Source organism: Mobula birostris, chromosome 27, assembly GCF_030028105.1.
Source record: "Mobula birostris isolate sMobBir1 chromosome 27, sMobBir1.hap1, whole genome shotgun sequence".
In the NCBI taxonomy this organism is placed as follows: domain Eukaryota; kingdom Metazoa; phylum Chordata; class Chondrichthyes; order Myliobatiformes; family Myliobatidae; genus Mobula; species Mobula birostris.
Window position 1 is genome coordinate 1,175,700 of NC_092396.1, and position 23,784 is coordinate 1,199,483.

Below are 23,784 nucleotides of genomic sequence, written 5' to 3' on the forward strand. Positions count from 1 at the left end.
GTACAAAAGGGATGGGTTACATCTGAACCCAAGGGGATCCATTATCCTTTCAGGCAGGTTTGCAAGAGTTGTTCGGGGGGAGGGGGGGTTAAACCAATTCAGCAGGGGGATGGGAACTGGAGTGATAGTGCTGAGGATGAAGTAGTTGGTTGAGAAAGGCAATCTGTAGTGAGACTCCTCGCAAGGAGAGGCTGATGATAGGGCAAAATTGCAGTCAACAGGATGAGTCACAATGTAAAAGGCAGGCAAAATTGTAAAGAGTGAATCCGGGACTGAAGGTGGTATACATGCAGTATATGGAATAAGGTAGATTAACTTGTAGCACAGTTATAGATTGGAAGCATCACTGATTCATGCTGAAAGAAGGTCATAGCTGGGAGCTTAATGTCCAAGGATACACATTGCATCAAAAGGACAGGCAAGTATGCTTAGTTCATTTGGTAAAAAAAAAATGAAATTATATCATTAGAAAGAGGTGACATAGTGTTAGAAGGTGTAGAATTGTTGTGGGTTGAGCTTCAGAACAGCAAGGGTAAAAAGACCATGATGGGAGTTGTATACAGACCCCCAAACAGTAGTAAGGATGTGGTCTACAAATCAAAAAGTTTCAATAAGTACATATAATGTCAGAGAAATGTATACAACATACATCCTGAAATTCTTTTTCTTTGCAAACATCCACAAAACAGAGGAGTATCCCAAAGGATGAATGACAGTTAAATGTTAGAACCCCAAAGCCCCCCCAACTCCCCCTCCCATGCATGAGCAGCAGCAAAGCAACAACCCCCCACCCCCACCAGCAAGAAAAAGCAACAGCACCCCCCTCCACCCAGCACTCAAACATGCAGCAAAGCATCAATAAAGGCACAGACTTGCAGTACACCAAAGACTACTTTTTCAGCTGGTAATTCGACATACCACAGACTCTCTCTCTCCCTAATAAAGGGAAAAGAGGTGTCCCCGTTTCACAGCGAGAGGGGAGACATAACAAAGCAACTGGCTTATTTATGGTGTTAAAAGTCTGTTGTGTCGCTCTTTCCGAGCTCTGTGCCCAAAGAACTCAGGTCTCTGGGCACACGGCCAGCAGCCGGCTTGCTGCTTAGGATCTTCCGTCTCCCACGACGCATCAGGTGGTGGCACCATCCTTGAATCTGCCCACCTCCAGAGCCACGAAAATCCGGCACCCTGAAGGCACATATCCGCAAAGAACCGAAGTCGGCGTGTAACTCCAGGTCAGGGTCTTCAACAGAACATTGAAAGGGAAAAAAAGATATATCAAAAATAGAAATAAAGCTGTTTTTGAAGATGCAAACAAAGGAGTCGCCGTTAGGCGCCATCATCCTCTGAAGCTCATAATGGGAATTGAAAAATACATGCCTAAAGGGCATTGTTACAGTAGCCATGGGGGACTTCAGTAAGCAGGGAGATTGGGAAAATCAGGCTGGTGCTGGGTCCCAAGAGTGAGCTTTTTTTTAAATTTAGCTTCATCAGTCCACAGGACTTGTTTCCAAAATGCATCAGGTTTGTTTAGATGTTCCTTTGAACCTTTTGAATAGAACTTTTTGGCCGCAATGAGAAAAGGTATATTTGGAGAAAAAAGGGTGCAGATTTTCATGAAAAGAACACCTCTCCAACTGTTAAACACAGGGGTGGATCGATCATGCTTTGGGCTTGTGTTGCAGCCAGTGGCATGGGGAATATTTACCGGTAGAGGGAAGAATGAATTCAATTAAATACTAGCAAATTCTGGAAGCAAACATCACACCATCTGTAAAAAAGCCAAAGATGAAAAGAGGATGGCTTCTACAACTGGATAATGAACCTAAACACACCTTAAAATCCACAATGGACTACCTCAAGAGGCGCAAGCTGGAGGTTTTGCCACGGCCCTCACAGTCCCCTGACTTAAACGTCATCGAGAATCTGTGGATAGACCTCAAAAGAGCAGTGCATGTAAGACGGCCCAAGAATCTCACAGAACTAGGAGCCTTTTACAAGGAAGAATCCCCCAAACAAGAATTGAAAGACTCTTAGCTGGCTACAAAAAAGTGTTTACAAGCTGTGATACTTGCCAAAGGGGGTGCTACTAAGTACCGCCATGCAGGGTGCCCAAACTTTTGCTTTGGGTCCTTTTCCTTTTTTGTTATTTCAAACTGTAAAAGGTAGAAATAAAAAAGTTTTCTTGCTTAAAATATTGAAGAAATGTGTCATCTTTAACTTTATGCCTTTTGGAAATCAGTTCATCTTTTACTCACTTAGCTATTCACAGTAACAGAAATTTTGACCAGGGTGCCCAAACTTTTGCATGCCACCGTATACATCCCAAAGAGGAAGCAGTATTCTAAAGGCAAGATGACATAACTGTGGTTAACAAGAGAAGTCAAAGCCAAAGCGAGGGCCTATAATAGAGCAAAAATTAGTGGGAAATTAGTGGATTTGGAAGCTTTTAAAAACCAACAGAAGGCAACTAAAAAGTCATTGAGAAAGAAAAGATTGAACACAAAGGTGTTAGCCAATAATATTAAAAAGGATACCAAAAGTTTCTTCAGATACATAATGTGTAAAAGAGAGGCAAGGGTGGATATCAGACCACTGGAAAACAATGCTGGAGAGGTAGTCATGAGGGACAAAGAAACGGTGGACAAAATGAATACAGTAAGTATTTTGCATCAGTCTTCACTGAGGAAGACATTAGCAGTATGCTGGAAGTTCAAGAGTGTCAGGGGGCAGAAGTGTGTGAAGATAACACTATTAGAGAGAAGGTTCTTGGGAAACTGATAAAGTCACCTGGACCAGATGGTGTGCACCCCAGGGTTATGAAAGAAGTAGCTGAAGAGATTGTGGAGGCATCAGTAATGATTTTTCAAGAATCTGTAATGGTTATGGAAGACTGGAAATTTGCAAAATGTCACTTCACTCTACAAGGAGAGAGACAGAAGAAAGGAAATTATGGACTAGATGGTCTGACCTCAGTGGTGGGGAAGATGTTAGAGTCTACTGTTAAGGATGTGGTTTCAGGATACTTGGAGGCACATGATAAAATAGGCCATAGTCAACATGGTTTCCTCAAGGGAAAATCTTGCCTGACAGAGCTGTGGGAATTCTTTGAAGAAATAACAAGTGGGACGGACAAAGGAGAGTTGTGGATGGGGGACGGACAAAGGAGAGTTGTGGATGGGGGACGGACAAAGGAGAGTTGTGGATGCTGTGTACTTGGACTTTCAGAAGGCCTTTGACAAGGTGCCACATAGAACACAGAACATAGAAAATCTATGGCACATTACAGGCCCTCCGGCCCACAATGCTGTGCCAACCATGTAACCTCCTCTCGAAGCCGCCTAGAATTTCCCTACTGCATAGCCCTCTATTTTTCTAAGCTCCATGTATGCATCTGAGTCTCCTAAAAGACCCTATTGTATCTGCCACTACCACCTTCGTTAGCAGTGCATTCCACACACCCACCACTCTGTGTGAAAAACTTACCCCTTACAACCCCTCTATACCTATGTCCAAGCACCTTAAAACTATGCCCCCTCGTATTAGCCATTTCAGCCCTGGGAAAAAGCCTTTGGCTATTCACATGATCACTGCCTCTCACCATCTTATACACCTCTGTCAGGTCACCTCTCATCCTCCGTTGCTTCAAGGAGAAAAGGCCAAGTTCACTCAACCTATTCTTATAAGGCATGCTCCCCAATCCAGGCAACATCCTTGTAAATCTCCTCTGCACCCTTTCTATAGTTTCCACATTCTTCTTGGAGTGAGGTGACCAGAACTGAACACGGTACTCCAAGTGGAGTCTGACTAAGGACTTGTATAGCTGTAACATTACTTCACGGCTCTTGAACTCAGTCCCATGGTTGATGAAGGCCAACACACCATATGCCTAACTCTATCAACCTGGGCAGCAGCTTTGAATGTCCTATGGACAAGGACCCCAAGATCTCACTGATCCTCCACACTGCCAAGAATCTTACCATTCATATTATATTCTGTCTTCAAATTTGACCTACCAAAATGAACCACTTCACACATTTGGGTTGAACTCCATCTGCCACTTCTCAGCCTAGTTTTGCATCCTATCGATATTCCTCTGTAACCTCTGACAGCCCTCCACACTATCCACAACACCCCCAACCTTTGTGTCATCAGCAAATTTACTAACACACCCTTCTACTTCTTCATCCAGGTCATTTATAAAAATCACAAAGAGGAGGGGTCCCAGAACAGATCCCTGTGGAACACCACCGGTCACCATCCTCCATGCAGAATACAAACCATCCACAACCACCCTTTGCCTTCTGTTGGAAAGTTAATTCTGGATCCACAAATCAAAGTCTCCTTGGATCCCTTGCCTCATTACCTTCTGAATGAGCCTTGCATGGGGAACCTTATTAAATACTTTACTGAAATCCACATACACTACATCCACTGCTCTACCTTCATCAATGTGTTTTGTTACATCCTCACATAATTCAATCAGGTTGCTTAACAAGTTATGAGCCCATGGTATTACAGGAAAGATTCTAGCATGGATAAAGCAGTGTGATTGGCAGGAGGGAAAGAGTGGGAATAAAGGGAGCTTTTTCTGGTTGTCTGCTGGTGATTAGTGGTGCCCAGAGGGGTCTGAGTTGGGAATGCTTCTTTTTATGTTATATGTCAATGTCTCAGATGCTGCAATTGATGGCTCTGTTGCAAAGTTTGCTGATGTTACCAAGGTAGGTGGAGGGGCTCTCTGCATCATCTTCAAACCCCTACACCACTTCAATGTTCAAAGTAAATTTACTATCAAAGTACTTGTATGTGACCATATACAACCCTAAGATTAATTTTCCTGTGGGCACTTACAGTAAATACAAAGAAACACAGTAGAATCAATGAAAGAATGTACACAAGATGAACAAACAACCAATGACAACAAACTGTGTTGTAGTGGCAAAAACACTAATCCAAAATCACAACAAAACAATTGCCCACAGCCTGTGCACTCAGCCGCAGTTGTTATACTTGTCTGACTCACCCCGGCTCTGATGTTCCAACAGTCCAATCCTTTATTAGCAATTCACAAACATACAATCTTTGAAGCAATATTAAATGGCATTGAATGGTCAGCAAATACATGAATTCTGCTGTTCTGAAGCTACAAACTGCCAGAAAATAACTACGAATATAAAACTTATTCCCTTCGCTTTTACCACAGCCCCACTGGTGAGACTAGTTACCATAATACTGTAAACATAATTAATGCACAGAATACATGGTCCCTTATTCCAGCTTCCTAATTATTATACTATAATAATTACATCAGCGTGCTACTAAGGCAGAGGAGACATGAAATCTCAACATTTACACAAATGTCCTATTTTGTGAGCAGTCTGTCCTGGACTGTTAATCTTCTCCTGCCAAACCTGGCTGTTCCTCTTGACTGCATTCAGGCCAATCTGTCTCGAATCACCGCTGCCAAAGCTTGTGCAAGTGTAAAACTGAAGTCCCGTTAACCGTTAACTCCGGCTAAGTGTCGTCTCTCCTACCGTCGCAGTTTCCTTTCAATGGGCCATTAGCAGTCCAACCCAGCGTTGTCTAGGGTCCATCATTAACACTGCGAATCACTTGCAATAGCCCAAACACCTGAGGCACATTTATCCCCGTCAGCTGCTCAATTTTCGGCAAATGAATATGCTTCAGGTGAGACCATTCCGGAAGATCTCTCTCTTGAGGAATGTTTCCTTTGTAGACAGGCATACGTTCCTGTGTATACATGTTAGGCAGTTTACGATAGTCTTCACTATCCAAGCCAGCCACTTCCAATCCTGAAACAACATAGCTACTTACAACCTTCTCTTGACCCACGGTGCGTAAGCGAATGCTCGTTCCTTTTCCTGTCAGGTTGAACTTGTTGGCGAGGCTGACTGTGCAGAACGCTGCTGTACTTCCCTCATCTAGGAAAGCATAGGTAACTGTCTTGTTCTCCTTCTTGGACTTCACCTGAACTGGCGTGATTGGAAGTTTACAATCATGAGCACCAGGGCAGCATTCACTACTGTGTTTGCTTCACTCATGGCTTGCTTCGAATCTGCACCCTTTCTCAGCTTCACTTTCGGCAAAGCTGCCTCCTTAAGCTTGAGAACAAATTTGTGACGCAGTTTTATTCACACTTTTATCTGCTGCCTGCGATGTAGCATTGTATATTTTTTTCCAAACGCTGGATGTGCAGCAATGTGTAGTCAGGGAACATCAGTGTCTCAGCTTCCAAACAGATGAAAGCCCGACAGCCGCAGCGCCGGAGGTCCGCCGGAGGTCCGCCGGATGTCAGTCGGTAGCCCGTGATCCTCAGCGGGACGGCTCTTGCCGGTGGGTGGCGCTCTTTGCGCGTTGCTGGGAGACGAGTGGTCGTGTGGATCGGGGGTAGGGGCGGGTACGGGCACCGGTGCCGCTACCGGACCGAGAGTAGGAGCGACCCGACCCGGCGCCGCCATGCGTGAGGCGCGCCCCGAACTCCGGGGTAAAGGCTGAGCGGCGGAGGGTGAGTGACGGGGGGGCTGGTGGTGTGGAACTGGCTCGGGAGACCCAGCGGGGCTACTGGCTCCGTGCTCGATGGGAGCCGGTGTCTGACGGCGGGTCCCCGGCGATATGGACGGGGTGGGTCACGCCACGGGTCGTTTCTGTGCTCTCTTTCCCTCCCCTCCCCGGGTTTCCTGCTCTTCAATGGGTCACGGAGGGTCTGAGCGCTGCCCGGGTAGGTGATGATCCCCGAGCCCGGTTTGAATTCGGTGCAAACTGCCCCGCACCGCCCAGGACAGGCCACACTCCAGCCGTGTGCGAGGGTGAACTCTGCACTCTCAATCCCGGTATAATCGATACTGTACTCTGGTCGCTTCATTCAGAGTGAAGGCACGCCGTTTATTAAAACAGTGCCCAGGTTGTCCACGGGAGGTGGCTCTCCAGCAGCGTGTCTTTGTCTGCAGTCCACGGGCCAAAGCTTTCAAATTGCATTTCTTCATTTTATTCAGGTAATCGTGTTTTGGGAGATCAGTATGGATGTTTAAAACTCCGTATAATACCTAAAATATATAATTAAATATGCTTGTTGGGTTATTTGTTGTGTACTTTTATAAGTGAAGTTTCATTCTGTGACATTGAGAAATCTATGCTGAATAAGCTTGTCAGGTTGATGTTGGTAAATTGTCCCATGGTTAGGTTATGGTTAAATCAATGGGCTGCTGGTCAACACAGATGGAAGATCCGGAAAGTCCTATTACGCGGTGTAAGTCGAAATAAATAAATAATGTCAGTTGGAATATAATTCCCCTGACAGCAAACTGATGGAGGAAATTGCATTGGATAGTGTTGTTGTGACCAGAATACTCCCTAACTAACCATGCACTTTTAGGTAGAGGTCAGTGTTGCTACTAAGATGTAATAAGACCATAAGATATCTGATCAGAATTAGGCCATTCGACCCATCGAGTCTGCTCCACCATTCCATGGCAGATTTATTATCCCTGTCCTGCCTTCTCCCTGTAACCCTTGACGCCCTGACTAATCAAGATTCTATCAACCACCACTTTAAATATAGGACATAGAATAGTACAGCACATTACAGGCACTTTGGCCCACAATGTTGTGCCGACTCTCAAGTCCTGCCTCCCATATAACCCCCCACCTTAAGTTCCTCCATATACCTGTCTAGTAGTCTCTTAAACTTCACTAGTGTATCTGCCTCCACCACTGACTCAGACAGTGCATTCCACGCACCAACCACGCTCGGAGTAAAAAACCTTCCTCTAATATTCCCCTTGAACTTCCCACCTCTTACCTTAAAGCCATGTCCTCTGGCATTGAGCAGTGGTGCCCTGGGGAAGAAACGCTGGCTACCTACTCTATCTATTCCTCTTAATATCTTGTACACCTCTATCATGTCTCCTCTCGTCCTCCTTCTCTCCAAAGAGTAAAGCCCTAGCTCCTTTAATCTCTGATCACAATGTATCCTCTCTAAACCAGGCAGCATCCTGGTAAATCTTCTCTGTACCCTTTCCAATGCTTCCACATCCTTCCTATAGTGAGGCGACCAGAGCTGGACACAGTACTCCCAGTGTGGCCTGACCAGAGTTTTATAGAGCTGCATCATTACATCGTGACTCTTAAACTCTATCCCTCGACTTATGAAAGCTAACACCCCATAAGCTTTCTTAACTACCCTATCTACCTGTGAGGCAAATTTCAGGGATCTGTGGACATGTACCCCCAGATCCCTCTGTTCCTCCACACTACCAAGTATCCTGCCATTTACTTTGTACTCTGCCTTGGAGTTTGTCCTTCCAAAGTGTACCACCTCACACTTCTCCGGGTTGAACTCCATCTGCCACTTCTCAGCCCACTTCTGCATCCTATCAATGTCTCTCTGCAATCTTCGACAATCCTCTACACTATCTACAACACAACCACCCTTTGTGTCATCTGCAAACTTGCCAACCCACCCTTCTACCCCAACATCCAGGTTGTTAATAAAAATCACGAAAAGTAGAGGTCTCAGAACAGAGCCTTGTGGGACACCACTAGTCACAACCCCCCAATCTGAATGTACTCCCTTCACCATGACCCTCTGCCTAATGTAGGCAAGCCAGTTTTGAATCCACCTGGCCAAACTTCCCTGGATCCCATGCCTTCTAACTTTCTGAATAAGCCTACCATGTGGAACCTTATCAAATGCCTTACTACAATCCATGTAGATCACATCCACTGCACCACCCTCATCTATATGCCTGGTCACCTCCTCAAAGAACTCTATCAGGCTTGTTAGACACGATCTGCCCTTCACAAAGCCATGCTGACTGTCCCTGATCAGACCATGATTCTCTAAATGCCCATAGATCCTATCTCTAAGAATCTTTTCCAACAGCTTTCCCACCACAGACGCAAGGCTCACTGGTTTATAATTACCCGGACTCTCCCTACTATCTTTTTTGAACAAGGAGACAACATTCGCCTCCCTCCAGTCCTCTGGTACCATTCCCGTGGACAATGAGGACATAAAGATCCTAGCCAGAGGCTCAGCAATCTCTTCTCTCACCTCGTGGAGCAGCCTGGGAAATATTCCATCAGGCCCCGGAGACTTATTCGTCCTAATGTATTTTAACAACTCCAACACCTCCTCTCCCTTAATATCAACATGCACCAGAACATCAACCTCACTCATATTGTCCTCACCGTCATCAAGTTCCCTCTCATTGGTGAATACCGAAGAGAAGTATTCATTGAGGACCTCGCTCACTTCCATAGCCTCCAGGCACATCTTCCCACCTTTATCTCTAATCGGTCCTACCTTCACTCCTGTCATCCTTTTGTTCTTCACATAATTGAAGAATGCCTTGGGGTTTACTCAATGACTTGGCCTCCACAGCTGTCTAAGTAAAGACATCATTGCCAAATTTACAACGAAAACAGTAATTAAGTAAATGTGCAGATTGTGTGTTTTTAGAAATATGTTGAAAGATAAATTTTGAACCTTTGTGGGGGCATTGGAATTCATTGTGTCTAATTGGAGGTTACTTTCAAGTTTATTGTCATCTGACTTACATATATACAATCAAACAAAACAACGTTCCTCTGGACCTTGACATATCACACACAGCACATACACCTAAATATTACCACAAATAGGTTAATAAAATATAGTTCAAAATGCATGTAGTGCGCAGCTCACTGTCCTAGTGATGAAACCATGGTGGTGCTCTCAAAGTCTGAGGGAAGAAGCTGTTACCCAGTCTGTCAGTCCTAGTCCTGATGCTCCTGTACCTCCTTCCTGATGGTAGTGGGTCAAAGAGATTGTTGGATGGGTGGTAGGAATCCTTAATGCTTTGGCCCTTCGTCTACAAAGCCGCTGGTGGGTATCACAAATGGAAGGCACATCCTGGGGGGTTTGGGCACTTTGCTGAGCTAATGAGAGTATGGTCGATGGTCTGAAGTGCAGTCTTTCACTTGAGATGTCAAATAGAAACAGAATGCAAGTCTTGCAGTATCTGTGGAAAGAGAAACAACCAGAATCTCATTTACTGTCACTGATGTGTCTTAAATTTTGTTGTATTGTGGCACTCATACAGTGCAAGACATAAAATTCCTATATATTACAAAAATGAGAGGTATAATGAAATCGTGCTCATAAGCCGTTCAGAAATCTGTTGGTGGGGAAGAAGCTGTTCCTAAAAGGTTGAGTGGGGGTGTTCAGGCTCCTGTATTTCCTCCTCAATGATGGGAATGAGAAGAGGGCACGTCCTGGGTGGTGAGGGTTTTTAATGATGGAAGCTGCCTTCATGGGGTACTGACTCTTGAAGTTAATATTGCAGGTTGATGACTGGAGATGTTCGTTAAACTTGCCTACTTGAATTCCATTTTGGGGTCTTTTCCTGTTACCTTGACCAGTACTAAATTAACTGATTAATATTACTTGGATATCGGGCGAGGGCGTTGATGATGTAGGGTTAATTGGCATTTTATGAGCAAAATGGTTTATGTATGTGATTTTATTTTAAAGAAGGGCAAAATCCTTTCTAAATTTAGAAAAAGTTAATTGTTCAATTTCTGAATCTAACCAAGATTTTCAACATTTGTGGGGGCCGTTTTAAAATTATTTTCATAATCTTTGACTACTTGTAAAAGTACAGAAGTTAGCTAATAGCATATTTTATTATCTGATAAGTTTTTTTTCTTTTTTTTTCCCCCAAACAGCTTCGACTTTGATAGTGGGTGTAGATTTTTTTTAAAATAAAATTGTTTATATTCTAATATACGAATTAATCTAATTCATATGAATATAGAGTAAGGAGTTCGTTAATGTGATTCTATATACTGTATCTGGTATTATATTTTTTCTTTTGTTTTATAATATGTATTCTCTTGGGCTCTGTATTCTTCTATACAGAAATCAATAAAAAATATTGGAAAAGAAAAGAAAGAAGGGTGATTGTATGGAAAGAGGTTAGTAGTATAGACCAAAAGGAATTTTCCAGAATAAAATACACAAAATTATTGTAGCTAAGCTATTGAAGAATATTTCAATATTTTAGTAAATGCCTTGACAATTAATGTTTAATCTTGTGTTCAAATCAAGGAACCCTTTTATGGTACAGGTTTTCCCCGCCATCTGAAGGTAGAGCGTGCCTATGAAACGGTTCGTAAGCCGAAATGTCGTAAAGCAAAGAAGCAATTACCATTTATTTATATGGGAAAATTTTGTGAGTGTTCGCACACCCAAAAATAACCTACCAAATCATGCCAAATAACACATAAAACCTAAAATAACAGTAACACATAGTAAGAGCAGGAATGATATGATAAATACACAGCCTATATAAAGTAGAAATACTTCTCTACAACGATTGCCTGCACAGATCTCCGTAGTGAAAATCTCACGCAAGTGCTGTTGGCATAAACGTGCTCTCCAGTAACCTTTAAGCTATGAGGCTGCCAAATCTACCAAATAACACATAAAAATACACAGCCTATATAAAGTAGAAATAATGTATGTACAGTGTAGTATCACTTACTGGAATTGGGAAGACAGCTTGCCGAGCACACTGGTGATGGTGTGTTAGACTGAGTCGTCGCAGGTTGGATGGTGCAGTGGCCCCCACCCTCTGGGCCGCCGACCCGATACATTGCCGCGAAGAACGCAGCAGTAGCCGGGAGGCACACAGCACACCTTTTAAGAAAAAGCCGAAATAAACATGCTAATTAATTATTAGCAATGCAATCGGAAATCGGCACTGATCTGGGCTGACAATTACGTGTTGGCGGCACCTAATTAATTAGCATGTTTATTTTGGCTTTTTTCTTAAAGGTGTGCTGTGTGCCTCCCGGCTACTGTTGCATCCTCCGTGAATCGGTACAGTATCTGTCTGGGGCCCAGGGGTTGGGGTGGTGGGACACGGGGGTGTCATCTCATCATCGATCAGGGCAGGCAGCTCATCTTCTCCTATGACTGCCTGCCTCGATGTCGAAGGTCGAGGTTCGTCGTCTGCTGTGGCTGATGTGGAAGGCTTGCTTGACTGCTGAGCCTCACGCATTTTTCTATCATACAGTTGTTTGTAAGAACTCACGCCATCCTGCAAATATCCCCTAAACCTAAGTACCCTTTCAAAATTAAAGTCGTGCTTTATCATTGCAGCGAAAATCTCACGCAGTTGCTTCACGTTCATTTCGCTACTGCATTCAGTTTCGATTGTTATCCTTTCCTCTTCCAATTGCATCAGCTCTTCATCTATCAGTTTTTGGTCATCGGATGCCAACACCTCTTCAACATCATCTTTGTCCGCTTCCACAAGCCAAACTCGCTTTGTCCTTGCTTCGTTCACCACGATCGAAATGCTTAATTATGTCTAGTTTTACGCTAAGTATAACACCCCTACTCTTTCAGGCTTTTCCAACACCTTAGAACTCATCTTGCTAACAGCTGCTCAATGCAACGTGTTTAAGCAATGCCGTTCCAAATCCGGGGGAGAGCGGCTGCTCGGGGCGCACGCTGCCTTTTATCGCGCGCTGCCTTTCTTCGTAACAGTGAAAACGCCTTCTGAAAGCGAAAACAGAGTACTAACGTAGGTCTTTCATAACACTGAGGTTTCCTAAAGCGGACGTTCGAAAAGCGGGGGACACCTGTATAAGAATTCATAATGTGTCATAATATTTTGCAAAGCATTTGTCTTGTCTATTGCTGTTGAACTTGGTAGTTTAAGTCCTAAACTAGTAACGTAATCAACTGGATGTAGGTTGACATGGTTCAGTAATGGGAATGCAATGTTCTTGGATGTTCTGTCCTTCAGATCAACTGTTTCAGCTTTCCCAAGTTCCATTTTCGTACCTGATTTCTGTCCTTTAGATCAACTGTTTCAACTTTCCCAAATTCCATGTTGTAGCTGATTAACCCCCATTGTCTGGCAAAACTTATCTCTCACCAACATAACCAAAAACGGCGCCAATAGTAGTGTTGTGGTTAGTGCGACACTATGACAGCTCAGGGCATCAGAGTTCAGGGTTCAATTCTGGGGCCAGCTTTATGAGATTTGGCCTGTCTCAGACAGGCAGTGTCCATTATTAAGGACCTCCAGCACCCAGGGCATGCCCTTTTCCCATTGTTACCATCAGGTAGGAGGTACAGAGCCTGAAGGCACACACTCAGCGATTCAGCAACAGCTTCTTCCCCTCTGCCATCCGGTTCCTAAATGGACATTGAACCAGATAGATGGGTAGGCAGAGGGGGTAGGGTGGCTCTGTTGGTTTTAAAAAAAAAAGAAATCAAATCCTTAGAAGGAGGTGACATAGGATCAGAAGATGTAAAATTCTTATAGGTAGAGTTTAAAGTTCAAACTTCAAAAGTTCAAAGTGAATGTATTATCAAAGTACACATATGTCACCATATACAACCCTGAGATTCCTCAATAAATCCAATAGCCCTAATAGAATCAATGAAAGACTGCACCAATAGTGTGTACAGCCAGTGTGCAAAGACAACAAACCGTGCAAATAATAAACTGTGCAAAAAAGAAAAAAAAATAATAAATAAGCAATAAATATTGAGAACATGAGATGAAGAGTCTTGGAAACTGAGTCCATGGGTTGTGGGAACAGATCAGTGATGGGGCAAGTGAAGTTGAGTGAAATTATCCCCTCTGGTTCAGGAGCCTGATGGTTGGGGGGTATTAACTGTTCCTGAACCCGGTGATGTGGGTCCTGAGGCTCCTGTACCTCCTTTCTGATGGCAGCAGTGAGAAGAGAGCTTGGCCTGGGTAGTGGGGCATCCTGATGATGGATGCTGTTTTCTTGCAACAAAACTCTGTGTAGAAGTGTTCAATGGTGAGAAGGTTTTTTTAATCCATAATGGAGTGGAGCTGATGATGGATGCTGCTTTCCTGTGTTAGCACTCCATGTAGTTGTGCTCAATGGTGGGAAGGGTTTACCGTGATGGAGTGGGCTGCTGTATTCACTACTTCTCGTAGGCTTTTGTATTCAAGGGCATTGGTGTTTTCCATACCAGTTCGTGATGCAACCAGTCAATGTACTTTCCACCACGTGTAAATAGAAGTTTGTCAAAGTTTTACACGTTTTGCTGAATCTTAGCAAGCTTTTAAGGATGTAGAGGTGCTACCGTGCTTTCTTCATAATTGCGCTTGTGTGCTGGGCCCAGGACAGGTCCTCTGAACTGATAACCGGTGAATTTAAAGCTGCTGACCCTCTCCAACTCTGATTCCTCAATGAGGACTGGCTCATGGCCCTCTGGTTTCCTCCACCTGAAGTCAGTAATCAGCTCCTTGGTCTTGCTGACATTGTTGAGGCACCTCCCAGCTGGGTTTTCAATCTTCCTCTTGTATGCTGATTTGTCACCACCTTTGATTCGACCAACAACAGTGGTGTTGTCAGCAAACTTGAAAATGACGTAGGAGTTGTGCATCCTGATGTATGCTTCTTTGCTGTCCATGTAGAACCACTTCCTACTGACCGGCCGGCCGCGCAGAACCGCCTCCTACCGACCGACAGGCTGTGCAGAACCGCCTCTGACCGACCGGCTGCGCAGAACCGCCTCCGACCGACCGACAGGCTGCGTAGGACCGCCTCCGACCGACTGACCGGCCGCGCAGAACCGCCTCCAACCGACTGACCGGCCGCGCAGAACCACCTCCGACTGGCTGCACAGAACCGCCTCCAACCGACTGACCGGCCGCGCAGAACCGCCTCTGACCGACCGACAGGCCGCGCGGGACCTCATGGAGGTCTTTAAAATCATGAGCGACGTAGTTAGGGTGGATGATCACAGTCATTGTCCCAGGGTAAGAGACTGTGGAGGGGCATAGACACCCTGACCACTTTTAGTTGGCTCCTGATTCTAATCAAGTGGTCACTGAGTGTATGTACATGGTCTTCTGCTGCTGTAGCCCATCCACTTGAAGGTCTAATGTGTTGTGCATTCAGAGATGCTTTTCTGCATGCCACTGTTGTAACGTGTGGTTATCTGTGTTACTGTCAGCTTGAACCACTCTGGCCATTCTCCTCTGACCTCTCATTAACAAGGTGTTTTCGCCCACAGAACTGTCGCTCACTGGATGATTTTGTTTTTTTGTACCATCCTCTGTAAACTCCAGAGATTGTTGTGTATGAAAATCCCAGGAGATCAGCAGTTTCTGAGATACTCAAGCCACTCCATCTGGCACCAGCAATCATTCCACGGTCAAAGTCACTACAAACATATTTCTTACCCATTCTGATGTTTGCTCTGAACCTCTTGACCATGTCTGCATGCTTGTATGCATGGAATTGCTGCCACGCGATTGGCTGATTAGGTATTTGCATTAATGAGCAGGTATACCTAATAAAGTGGCCACTGGGTGTATCTAAGGTTGAGGGGACAGATTTAAAGGGAACATATGAGGCAGATTTTTCACGGAGGTTGATGGGCTAATGGAATGAGTTGAGAGAGGTGGAACAATTATAACACTTAAATGATATTTGGATAGGTTCATGGATAGGAAAGGTTTACAGCATGGTTTCCCAACCTCTCTTATGCCATGGACCAATGACATTAAGCAGACGGTTTGTGGAGCCCAGGTTGGGAACCTTTGGTTTAGAGGGATGTGGGCCAAATATATGCATATGAAACTAGTTCAGAATGGAACCTTTCAGCATGGAGCATCACCTCAGCTGGAAGGACTGTTTTGGGCCCTGACTGGTAGTGAGGGAGGAAGAATAGGAGCAGGTGTGGCACTTATTCTTGCAAGGATAAGCATCAGAAAGGAGATCATTGGGGAGGGAGGGATGAATGAAGAAGGGAGTTGCGAAGGAAGCAATCCCTGTGGAAAGCAGAAAGTGGGTGGCAGGGGAAGATGTGCTTGGTGGTGAGATCCCATTGAGATGGCAGAAGTTACAGAGAATTGTGCACTGGACGCGGAAGCTAGTGGGGTGGAGGTGAGGACAAGTGGAACCCTATCCCTGGTGGGTTGGCGGGAGGATGGGGTGAGAGCAAATGTACATAAAATGGAAGAGATGCGGGTGAGGGCAGAGAAATGGATTGATAGATGGAAAAGATTAAGGACTGGAGAAGAGGAAATCTGATAGAGTGGAGCATGGGAGAAAGAGGAGGAGGAGAGGCATGTGATAGACAAGTGAGGAGAAGAAGGAAGAAGGGAGACAGTGGGGAATAGAAGAAGAGGGAAGGCTGAAAGGGAAGATGTTACTGGAAGTTGGTGGAATTGATGTTCATGCCATCAGGTTGGAGACTACCTAGAATGTGAGGTGTTCCTCCTCCAACCTGAGAGTGGTCTCATCATCACAGAAGGGGGGCAGTGAAGTATCTGATCGAGCAATGTTGTCATTATCAACCATCGCGACGAATTAGCAATGTTTGTGTCTCTGACCAAATAGGTACCAGTGTTGTTGAGCTTATTAATTCTTGCTAACGTTGTAGGAAATATCTGGCTTGTTGTATGAAATGTTTACTGTGGGGAAAGAACTCTAAAGGTTCTGGGTAGCTTTGGTTTTCCACCTGGTCGATCTTTCTCTTTCCCCATTGTGTCCAGGATGGCCAGGGATGGGAGTGAAGAAGAAAGTGGCTCGAATGATGATGTGGTTGAAATTCTTACCTCACTACCTCCATGCCTTGGTCTATGGCATGACACCAAGGAAAAGAAAATGATGCTAAAAAGGAAATTTTAATAAAAGAGGAATTTATATATTAAATATTTTTTCTACCTAGGTTTGAAACAGATGCCTACTTTCAGCAGATGATATGTGAATAAGATTGAAACTTTCGAAGTTGCAAAGAAAACCTGGATGTTGAACAATTTATACATTTGGCATCAGAAGACCCGTGTGCGCAAAACTGTCTTGGTTTTCATGTTATTGGCAGACTATCTTGTGCTACTGTACACTTCAAGTGTTGTATTTCAGTGAACAGCCAAGCTGTAGACTAATAACTGGAGAATGTCTTCAAAAGAAACCTCCCGACCTTTGGACAATAAAAATCCTCCTAATGAGAAACTATCCAAGGAGAAGAATGTTCCAGGCCACTTTCAGCTCTTCAATAGGAATGAAAAGATTGTAATCACAAGAAGTGACAGTTGTGCAGATGAAAGTGTTTTAAAAATCACCATCACTGAGACGATAGTGATTGAATCCAACTCTGGAATTTGGAATGTCCGGGCCATGATCTACCTCAGTCTCTGGTTCTTTTTCAGCTTCTGCACACTATTCCTCAACAAATACATCCTGACTTTGTTGGAGCGAGAGCCAGGAATGCTGGGCAAGTATCTTTAAAGTCGTGTTACTATCCTTACACTTGTTGAACCTAACTGACTGTTGTGTTAGTTATCACTGTTTGTATAATAAGCAGCATTGAACCAAATTACCTTTAAATCCTTCCACCCTCTCCTATCAGATTCCTTCTCCAGTCCTTTACATTTTCCACCTATCACTTCCCAGTTTCTTACTTCATCCCACCCCACCCACCTGGCTTCACCATTCACCTGCCAACTTGTTCTCCTTCCTTCATCTCCCTCCATCACCTTATTCTGGCATCTTCCCCTTCCTTTCCAGTGTCGAATAAGTGTCTTGGCCTGAAATGTCGACTGTTATTCATTTCTGTAGATGCTGCTTGACTTGCTGAGTTCCTCCAGCTATTTATTTGTGTGTGTGTGTGTGTGTGTGTGTGTGTGTGTGTTTGTTGCTCTGGACTTCCAGCATCTGCAGAATCTCTTGTTTTAAATTCTGTGCCTGGTGGGAGTAAAGTCTGCCTCCCCTATCCAAGTGTATTAATGAGATGTTAATGCAGAATACAGTAGAGTATGAAACAGGGCAACTTACTGAATAATTTCAGAGACAAAGGAAAATGTCACAGTGGAGTAGAAACATCTGTCAGAAGTTTCTGTATGACAGCTAGATACTCTCCTGCACTACCTCCAGGAAGCAGCAGCCTCCTGCCTGTCACTCTCTCACTTCACCCCTGAGCCACCCCGCATCATAAACACAAGAGATTCTGCAGATGCTGGAAATCCAGAGCAGCGCACACAAAACGCTGGAGGAGCTCAGCAGATCAGGCAGCATGAACAGTCAATGTTTCAGGCCAAGACCCTTCTTCAGGACTAAGATGCTTTCTGATCTGCTGAGCAGTTTATTTATATTTTTTAAAGACACAGCACAGTAACAGGCTCTTCTGGCCCAATGAGCCAATTATACTTGTGCCCAGTTAACCCTTGTGTCGTTAGAATGTGGGAGGAAACCAGAGCACCTGGAGGAAACCCACACGGTCACGAGTAGAATGTACAAGTTCCTTATCAACTATGGCAGGAATTGAACGCAGGTCACTAGCACTGTAAAGTGTTACTAACCTCTACACAACAGTGCTGTCCCCGTTCCTCAAGCATTTTGAGTCTGTCACCCAGTATCAGTTCCATTGTCGTTCAAGGAGCAGGTGCTGAACTTATGCCATGGAGCATGAATACTTGGTGAAGAATCACAGAGGTGTGTACTGGTTCTAATCTGTGTCCATTTTACCATGTCTCACTGCAGGTGCTGTCCAGATACTTACAACCACTATCATTGGCTGTTTCAAAATGCGCGTCCCCTGTTGTTTATATCAGCATAAACCCCGAAATGAATACCCACCCAACTTCATCATGATTATGCTCTTTGTGGGATTAATGAGGTGAGTTACGAATAAATCAACCACCCCACTCTTTATCTATCGATTTGCTGTTTCACATGATGAATGTCAGTGTGTTCTGTACAGGTCGGGGAAGGAAGCCTGTGTTAGGCTGCTTGGTAGGTAATGGGAGATTTATTAAAATAGAAGACCTTAAGACACAGGAGCAGAGTTAGGCCATTCAGCCCATTGAGTCTCTCTGACATTCCACCTTGTTTGACTTATTTTCCCTTTCAACCCCGTTCTGCCGCCTTCTTCCTGTAACCTTTGACACCCTGACTAATCAAGAACCTATCAACCTCTGCTTTAAATATACTCATTGACTTGGCCTCCACAACCGTCCGTGGCAATGAATTCCACAGATTCACCACCCTCTTGCTAAAGAAATTCCTTCATGACAATAAACTCACCTTCGACTTTGATGCGTTGCTATGTAAGATTATTTCTTAAAACTTTTTTTAAAATCCCTTCAGCATTGGTTTTCTCTAAATGTCAGGTATGAGGTAAAAATCAGGTAATTGTTGAAAAATGCCATTTGTTACACTGAGCTGTTCTCATAGCCTACGGACGCACTTCATTGCCATCTGTGAAAATCAATACCATAGATACACACAGAAAAACTTTCTTGTGTGAATATACCTCTATCCCTTAAAGTCAGCAGTTAGTTAATTGATAATTCAATTCATCAAACCTTACAAACAAAGCACAGCTTACAAGAAAAATATTAAAGTTAGATCACTACACTTGCGAGTGGAAGGATTTCATTGCAGTCTTGCAATACCTCCTGTTGGATGGGACGGAAGCTGCTGTCTCCTCCTCGGTTTTTGTTTGCATGGCTCAGCCCATTGCAGAGATTTTTGTACAGTAACAAGCTCGATGATTATTGGCCTGCTCTGTATAATATCCAGTTATTGAGTATTACCTATGTAATTCAGTTCGTGAAACAATCAGTTATAAGCTGAAGTGGAGAGGAAGATTCCTATAGTGAAGGGTTCTCGGACCAGAGAGCACAGCCTTAGAAATCAAGGACGTCCCTTTAAAACAGTGATGAGAATTTCTTTAGCCACAGAGTGCTGAATCTTTGGAATTCATTGCTACCAATGGCTGTGGAGGGCAAGTCACTGGGTTGATGGTTTCTTGATTAGCCAGGGTGTTAAAGGTTATGGAGAGAAGGATAGTAAAGGGGCTGAGGGATAGTAAATCAGCCATGATGAGCAGACTTGGTGGACTAAATGGCCTGATTCAGCTGCTCTGTCTTGCGGTCTAACGTTGCTACAGAGTGCTGTACCCTTACACAGGCTCCCAGTATAGAACGATCTTGTAGTCTAATGTTGCTGCAGATTGTCATTGGAGTGCTGTGCCCTTACAGGGGTTCCCACTGTAGAACAGAGTCAAGGGCAGGTGTTTGTTGTAGGTTGTCAATGCAGCAGCTCTGTCAGTAATGTACCTCTGAGCTCTCATTCCTGCACTGCATCCTGAGCACTAAGTGAGGCACCAGTGTACTTAATTAATCTTCTCTTTTAATGAGTCATCGAGTAAACAGGCCCTTCAGTCCACCTCATCCATGCCGACTCAGATCTTCACCCCGTCGATACCACTTGTGTTGCTGTACACAACTGTAAGGTCAACCCTTAGTCTCCTACGTTCCAAGGAGTAAGTCCTCCATTTCTCTAATATCCATGTGTCGATCTAAGATTTTAAAAAAAACCTCAAATGTTTCTAAATTGATAATTGATTTCAAATTTCAAACTGACAATCTCTCATTGGTAAGTTGCATCAATCTGACATTTTATCTCCGTTCCTCGCTACAGATACCACCAGTTCTTGGTTGTTTCCAGTACCTTCTGATGCAATTTCATAACTTGTATAATTTTTAAGTTATTTGATTTTGTTCATGGTTAATATTAAGAATAACTATGCCAGTAAACATTATGACTTTGACCAGGAGATTTGCTGATGTATTTTATGTTAATGCAGGTTTGCTACTGTAGTTTTGGGCCTGGTAAGTCTGAAGAACGTGGCTGTTTCATTTGCAGAGACGGTGAAAAGTTCAGCTCCAATCTTTACAGTCATTATGTCTAGACTTATTCTGGGAGAATACACAGGTGAGGAGTGAAGTTTTGTAGATATAGTAATGACATTACTAAGTTTTTCATTAGGTTTTCTGTTAATGTACAATTGATGTCTCCCTGTTGCTTCATGATCTAGTACACTGCTGTTTACAGTGTTCAAGTTTATTTTCGAATTGTTCAGTGCGTTCACCCCTCAATCTCTGTAACCTTTAGAAATTGTACGGTGCACCAAGATTGCTACCTGATTTCTGACGCAGTCCATGTGGAGTTTGCATGTTCTCCCTGTTGCCTCCTGATGCGTCAGTTTTTTCCCCACGTTCCAAAGATATGGTAGGGACATTGACTGTAGTGTCTAGGTGAGTGTCTATATGGGTATGTGGGGCAAATGATTAGTGTTAATTGGATTAAAAGGCTTAGTGATAATTGATGTTTTGGCTTGATGGGTTGAAGGGCCTTTTACTACACTGCATCAGTCTGATTTCTGCTTTTCATCAACTCTGCCACTTCCACATCCCCATTATGCTTAATGCTCCAGTGATGATTATACTTTCAGCTGACTTTACCGTGAACTCTGGAATTTCCTGCCCATCTCCCCTTTTTCCTCAAGGCCTTCTTTTGGTCATCAGTCCTATGATTTGCAAGCAGCTTATTTCAAATTGGCTTAAAATGTTTATGGTACAGAGGAGGTGTACTGTAAACCTGTGTCCAGTATCCAATGGCACTACTTCGTTCAACCAATGGGAGAAGAGTAACACGTACCAAATACTGGAGGAACTCAAACAGCTTTTCTTTCTTTGTTACTCTCTCTAGAATAATTTTTAAACACTGATGCCACATCTTACATATTCTGCTCCTGGCGTGCAAGTCCTGAATCTCAGGGACATTTCTAATAAATCATTTCTGCATTCTCTCCAAGGCACTTTACTCCATTCTAAAGGTTTCTGATCAAGACTGGCCACAAGATTCTTCATGTTGCCAATCCATTGATAAAGATAAATTTTCCTACTTCTGTACAGTTGCCTGTTATGAAGTAGGTGTAAGGGCAGGTAGTGTTGAGGAAGCAAGGAGTCTATAGAAGGATATGGATAGATTAAGAGAGTGAGCAAAGAAATTGCAGATGGAATACAGTGTCGGGTAGTGTATGGTTATGCACTTTGGTAGAAGAAATAAAGGCGTAAACTATTTTCTAAACGGGAAGAAAATTCAGAAATTAGAGGTGCAAAGGGACTTCAATGGGTACATTTCATAGAGAAATGTATACAATGTACATCCTGAAATTCTTTTTCTTTGTAGACATCCATGAAAACAGAGGAGTGCCCCAAAGAATGAATGACAGTTAAAATGTTAGAACTCCAAAGCTCTCCCCCCGCCCCACTCCCTTTCCACACACAAGCAGCAGCAAGGCAACTTGGGAGTCCTTGTGCAGGATTCCTTAAAGGTTAACTTGCAGTTTGAGTTGGTAGTGAGGAAGACAAATACAATGTTAGCATTAATTTTGAGAGGACTAGAGTATAAAAGCAAGGATGTAATGCTGAGACTTTTTAGGCATTAATCTGAGGAAAGACATTCTTGCCATAGAGGGAGTACAAAGAAGGTTCACCAGATTGATTCCTGGGATGGCAGGACTTTCATATGATGAAAGACTGGATCAACTAGGGTTATACTTGCTGGAATTTAGAAGATTGAGGGGGGATCTTATTGAAACGTATAAAATTCTAAAGGGATTGGACAGGCTAGATGCAGGAAGATTGTTCCCGATGTTGGGGAAGTCCAGAACGAGGGGTCACAGTTTAAGGATAAAGGGGAAGCCTTTTAGGACCGAGATGAGGAAAAACTTCACACACAGAGTGGTGAATCTGTGGAATTCTCTGCCACAGGAAAGAGTTGAGGCCAGTTCATTGGCTATATTTAAGGGGGAGTTAGATATGGCCCTTGAGGCTAAAGGGATCAGGGGGTATGGAGAGAAGGCAGGTACAGGGTTCTGAGTTGGATGATCAGCCATGATCATACTGAATGGTGGTGCAGGGCCGAAGGGCCTACTCCTGCACCTATTTTCTATGTTTCTATATCAGACTGCACATAGAGTATTGTGAGCAGTTTTGGGGCCCTTATCTAAGAAAGGATATGCTGGCTTTGGACAGGGTCCAGAGGAGGTTCACATGAATGATTCCAGGAACGAAAGGGTTAACATGATGGCTGTTTGATGGCTTTGGGCCTATACTGGCTGGAGTTTAGAAGAATGAGGGGGGACTTAATTGAAACCTATTGAAAGGCCTTGATAGAGTGGACGTGGAGAGGATGTTTCAAAGTTGTATCAAAACATTTTACAGGAGAATGTCAAGATAGTAGGCTGTTACCTGAAGCTTAATAAAAGTTGGATAATGTAACAAGACAATGATCCGTAGAGTAAATCAACAACAGAATGGTTTAAAAGAACATTTGTGTTTTGGAATGTCCACAATCCAATTGAGATGCTGTGGAATGACTTGAAGAGGCTGTTCATGCAAGGTTTCTCAGAAATATTGATGAACTGGAACAGTTTTATATGAAGGAATGGTTTAAAATTCCTCCTCACCATTGTGCAAGTCTGATTCACAGCTGCAGGAAATATTTGATGGAGGTTATTGCTGCTAAAGGAGGTTCCATCAGTTATTAAATACAAGGGTTCATGTACTTTTTCCAGCCTGGATTGTGAACGACTCATCAATCTGTTCAATAAAAACATGAAAAGTACAACAGTTTTGTGTTCTTAGTTTAGGCAGATTGTGTTATCTATTATTGTGACTTACATGAAGTTAAGACCACCTTTTATGAGTAATTAATGCAGAAAACGAGGTAATTGCAAAGGGTTCACAATTTTTTCTTGCAACTGTATGCTACCAAATACTACTCTGAGATTTGTTTTCTGGCAGGTATTTACTGGAAAAAAGAAATACAATAGAATTTTACGAAAATCTTTATGTAAACACACAGACTGACAAGCAAACAAAGTGCAAGAAAAGACAAGCTGTGCAGATAAATACTGAGAACAAG

The 23,784-nt window shown here is 43.6% G+C and overlaps 1 protein-coding gene across 2 annotated transcripts in view; it reads left to right on the top strand.

Moving 5' to 3' along the window:
- The first annotated feature begins 6,348 nt into the window (after positions 1-6,348).
- The window catches only part of LOC140188685 (solute carrier family 35 member E2A-like), a 42,022-nt gene continuing 24,586 nt past the window's right edge, over positions 6,349-23,784 (top strand). Inside the window, exons 1-5 of one of the 2 annotated variants that reach the window (XM_072245193.1) lie at positions 6,349-6,523; positions 14,472-14,816; positions 16,736-17,281; positions 18,547-18,682; positions 20,657-20,784. In XM_072245193.1, coding sequence (XP_072101294.1) covers positions 16,963-17,281; positions 18,547-18,682; positions 20,657-20,784 — 583 coding nt within the window. In that variant the 5' untranslated portion in view covers positions 6,349-6,523; positions 14,472-14,816; positions 16,736-16,962. The remainder of the gene's footprint in view (positions 6,524-14,471; positions 14,817-16,735; positions 17,282-18,546; positions 18,683-20,656; positions 20,785-23,784) is intronic. The other variant, XM_072245194.1, reaches the window with a different exon arrangement.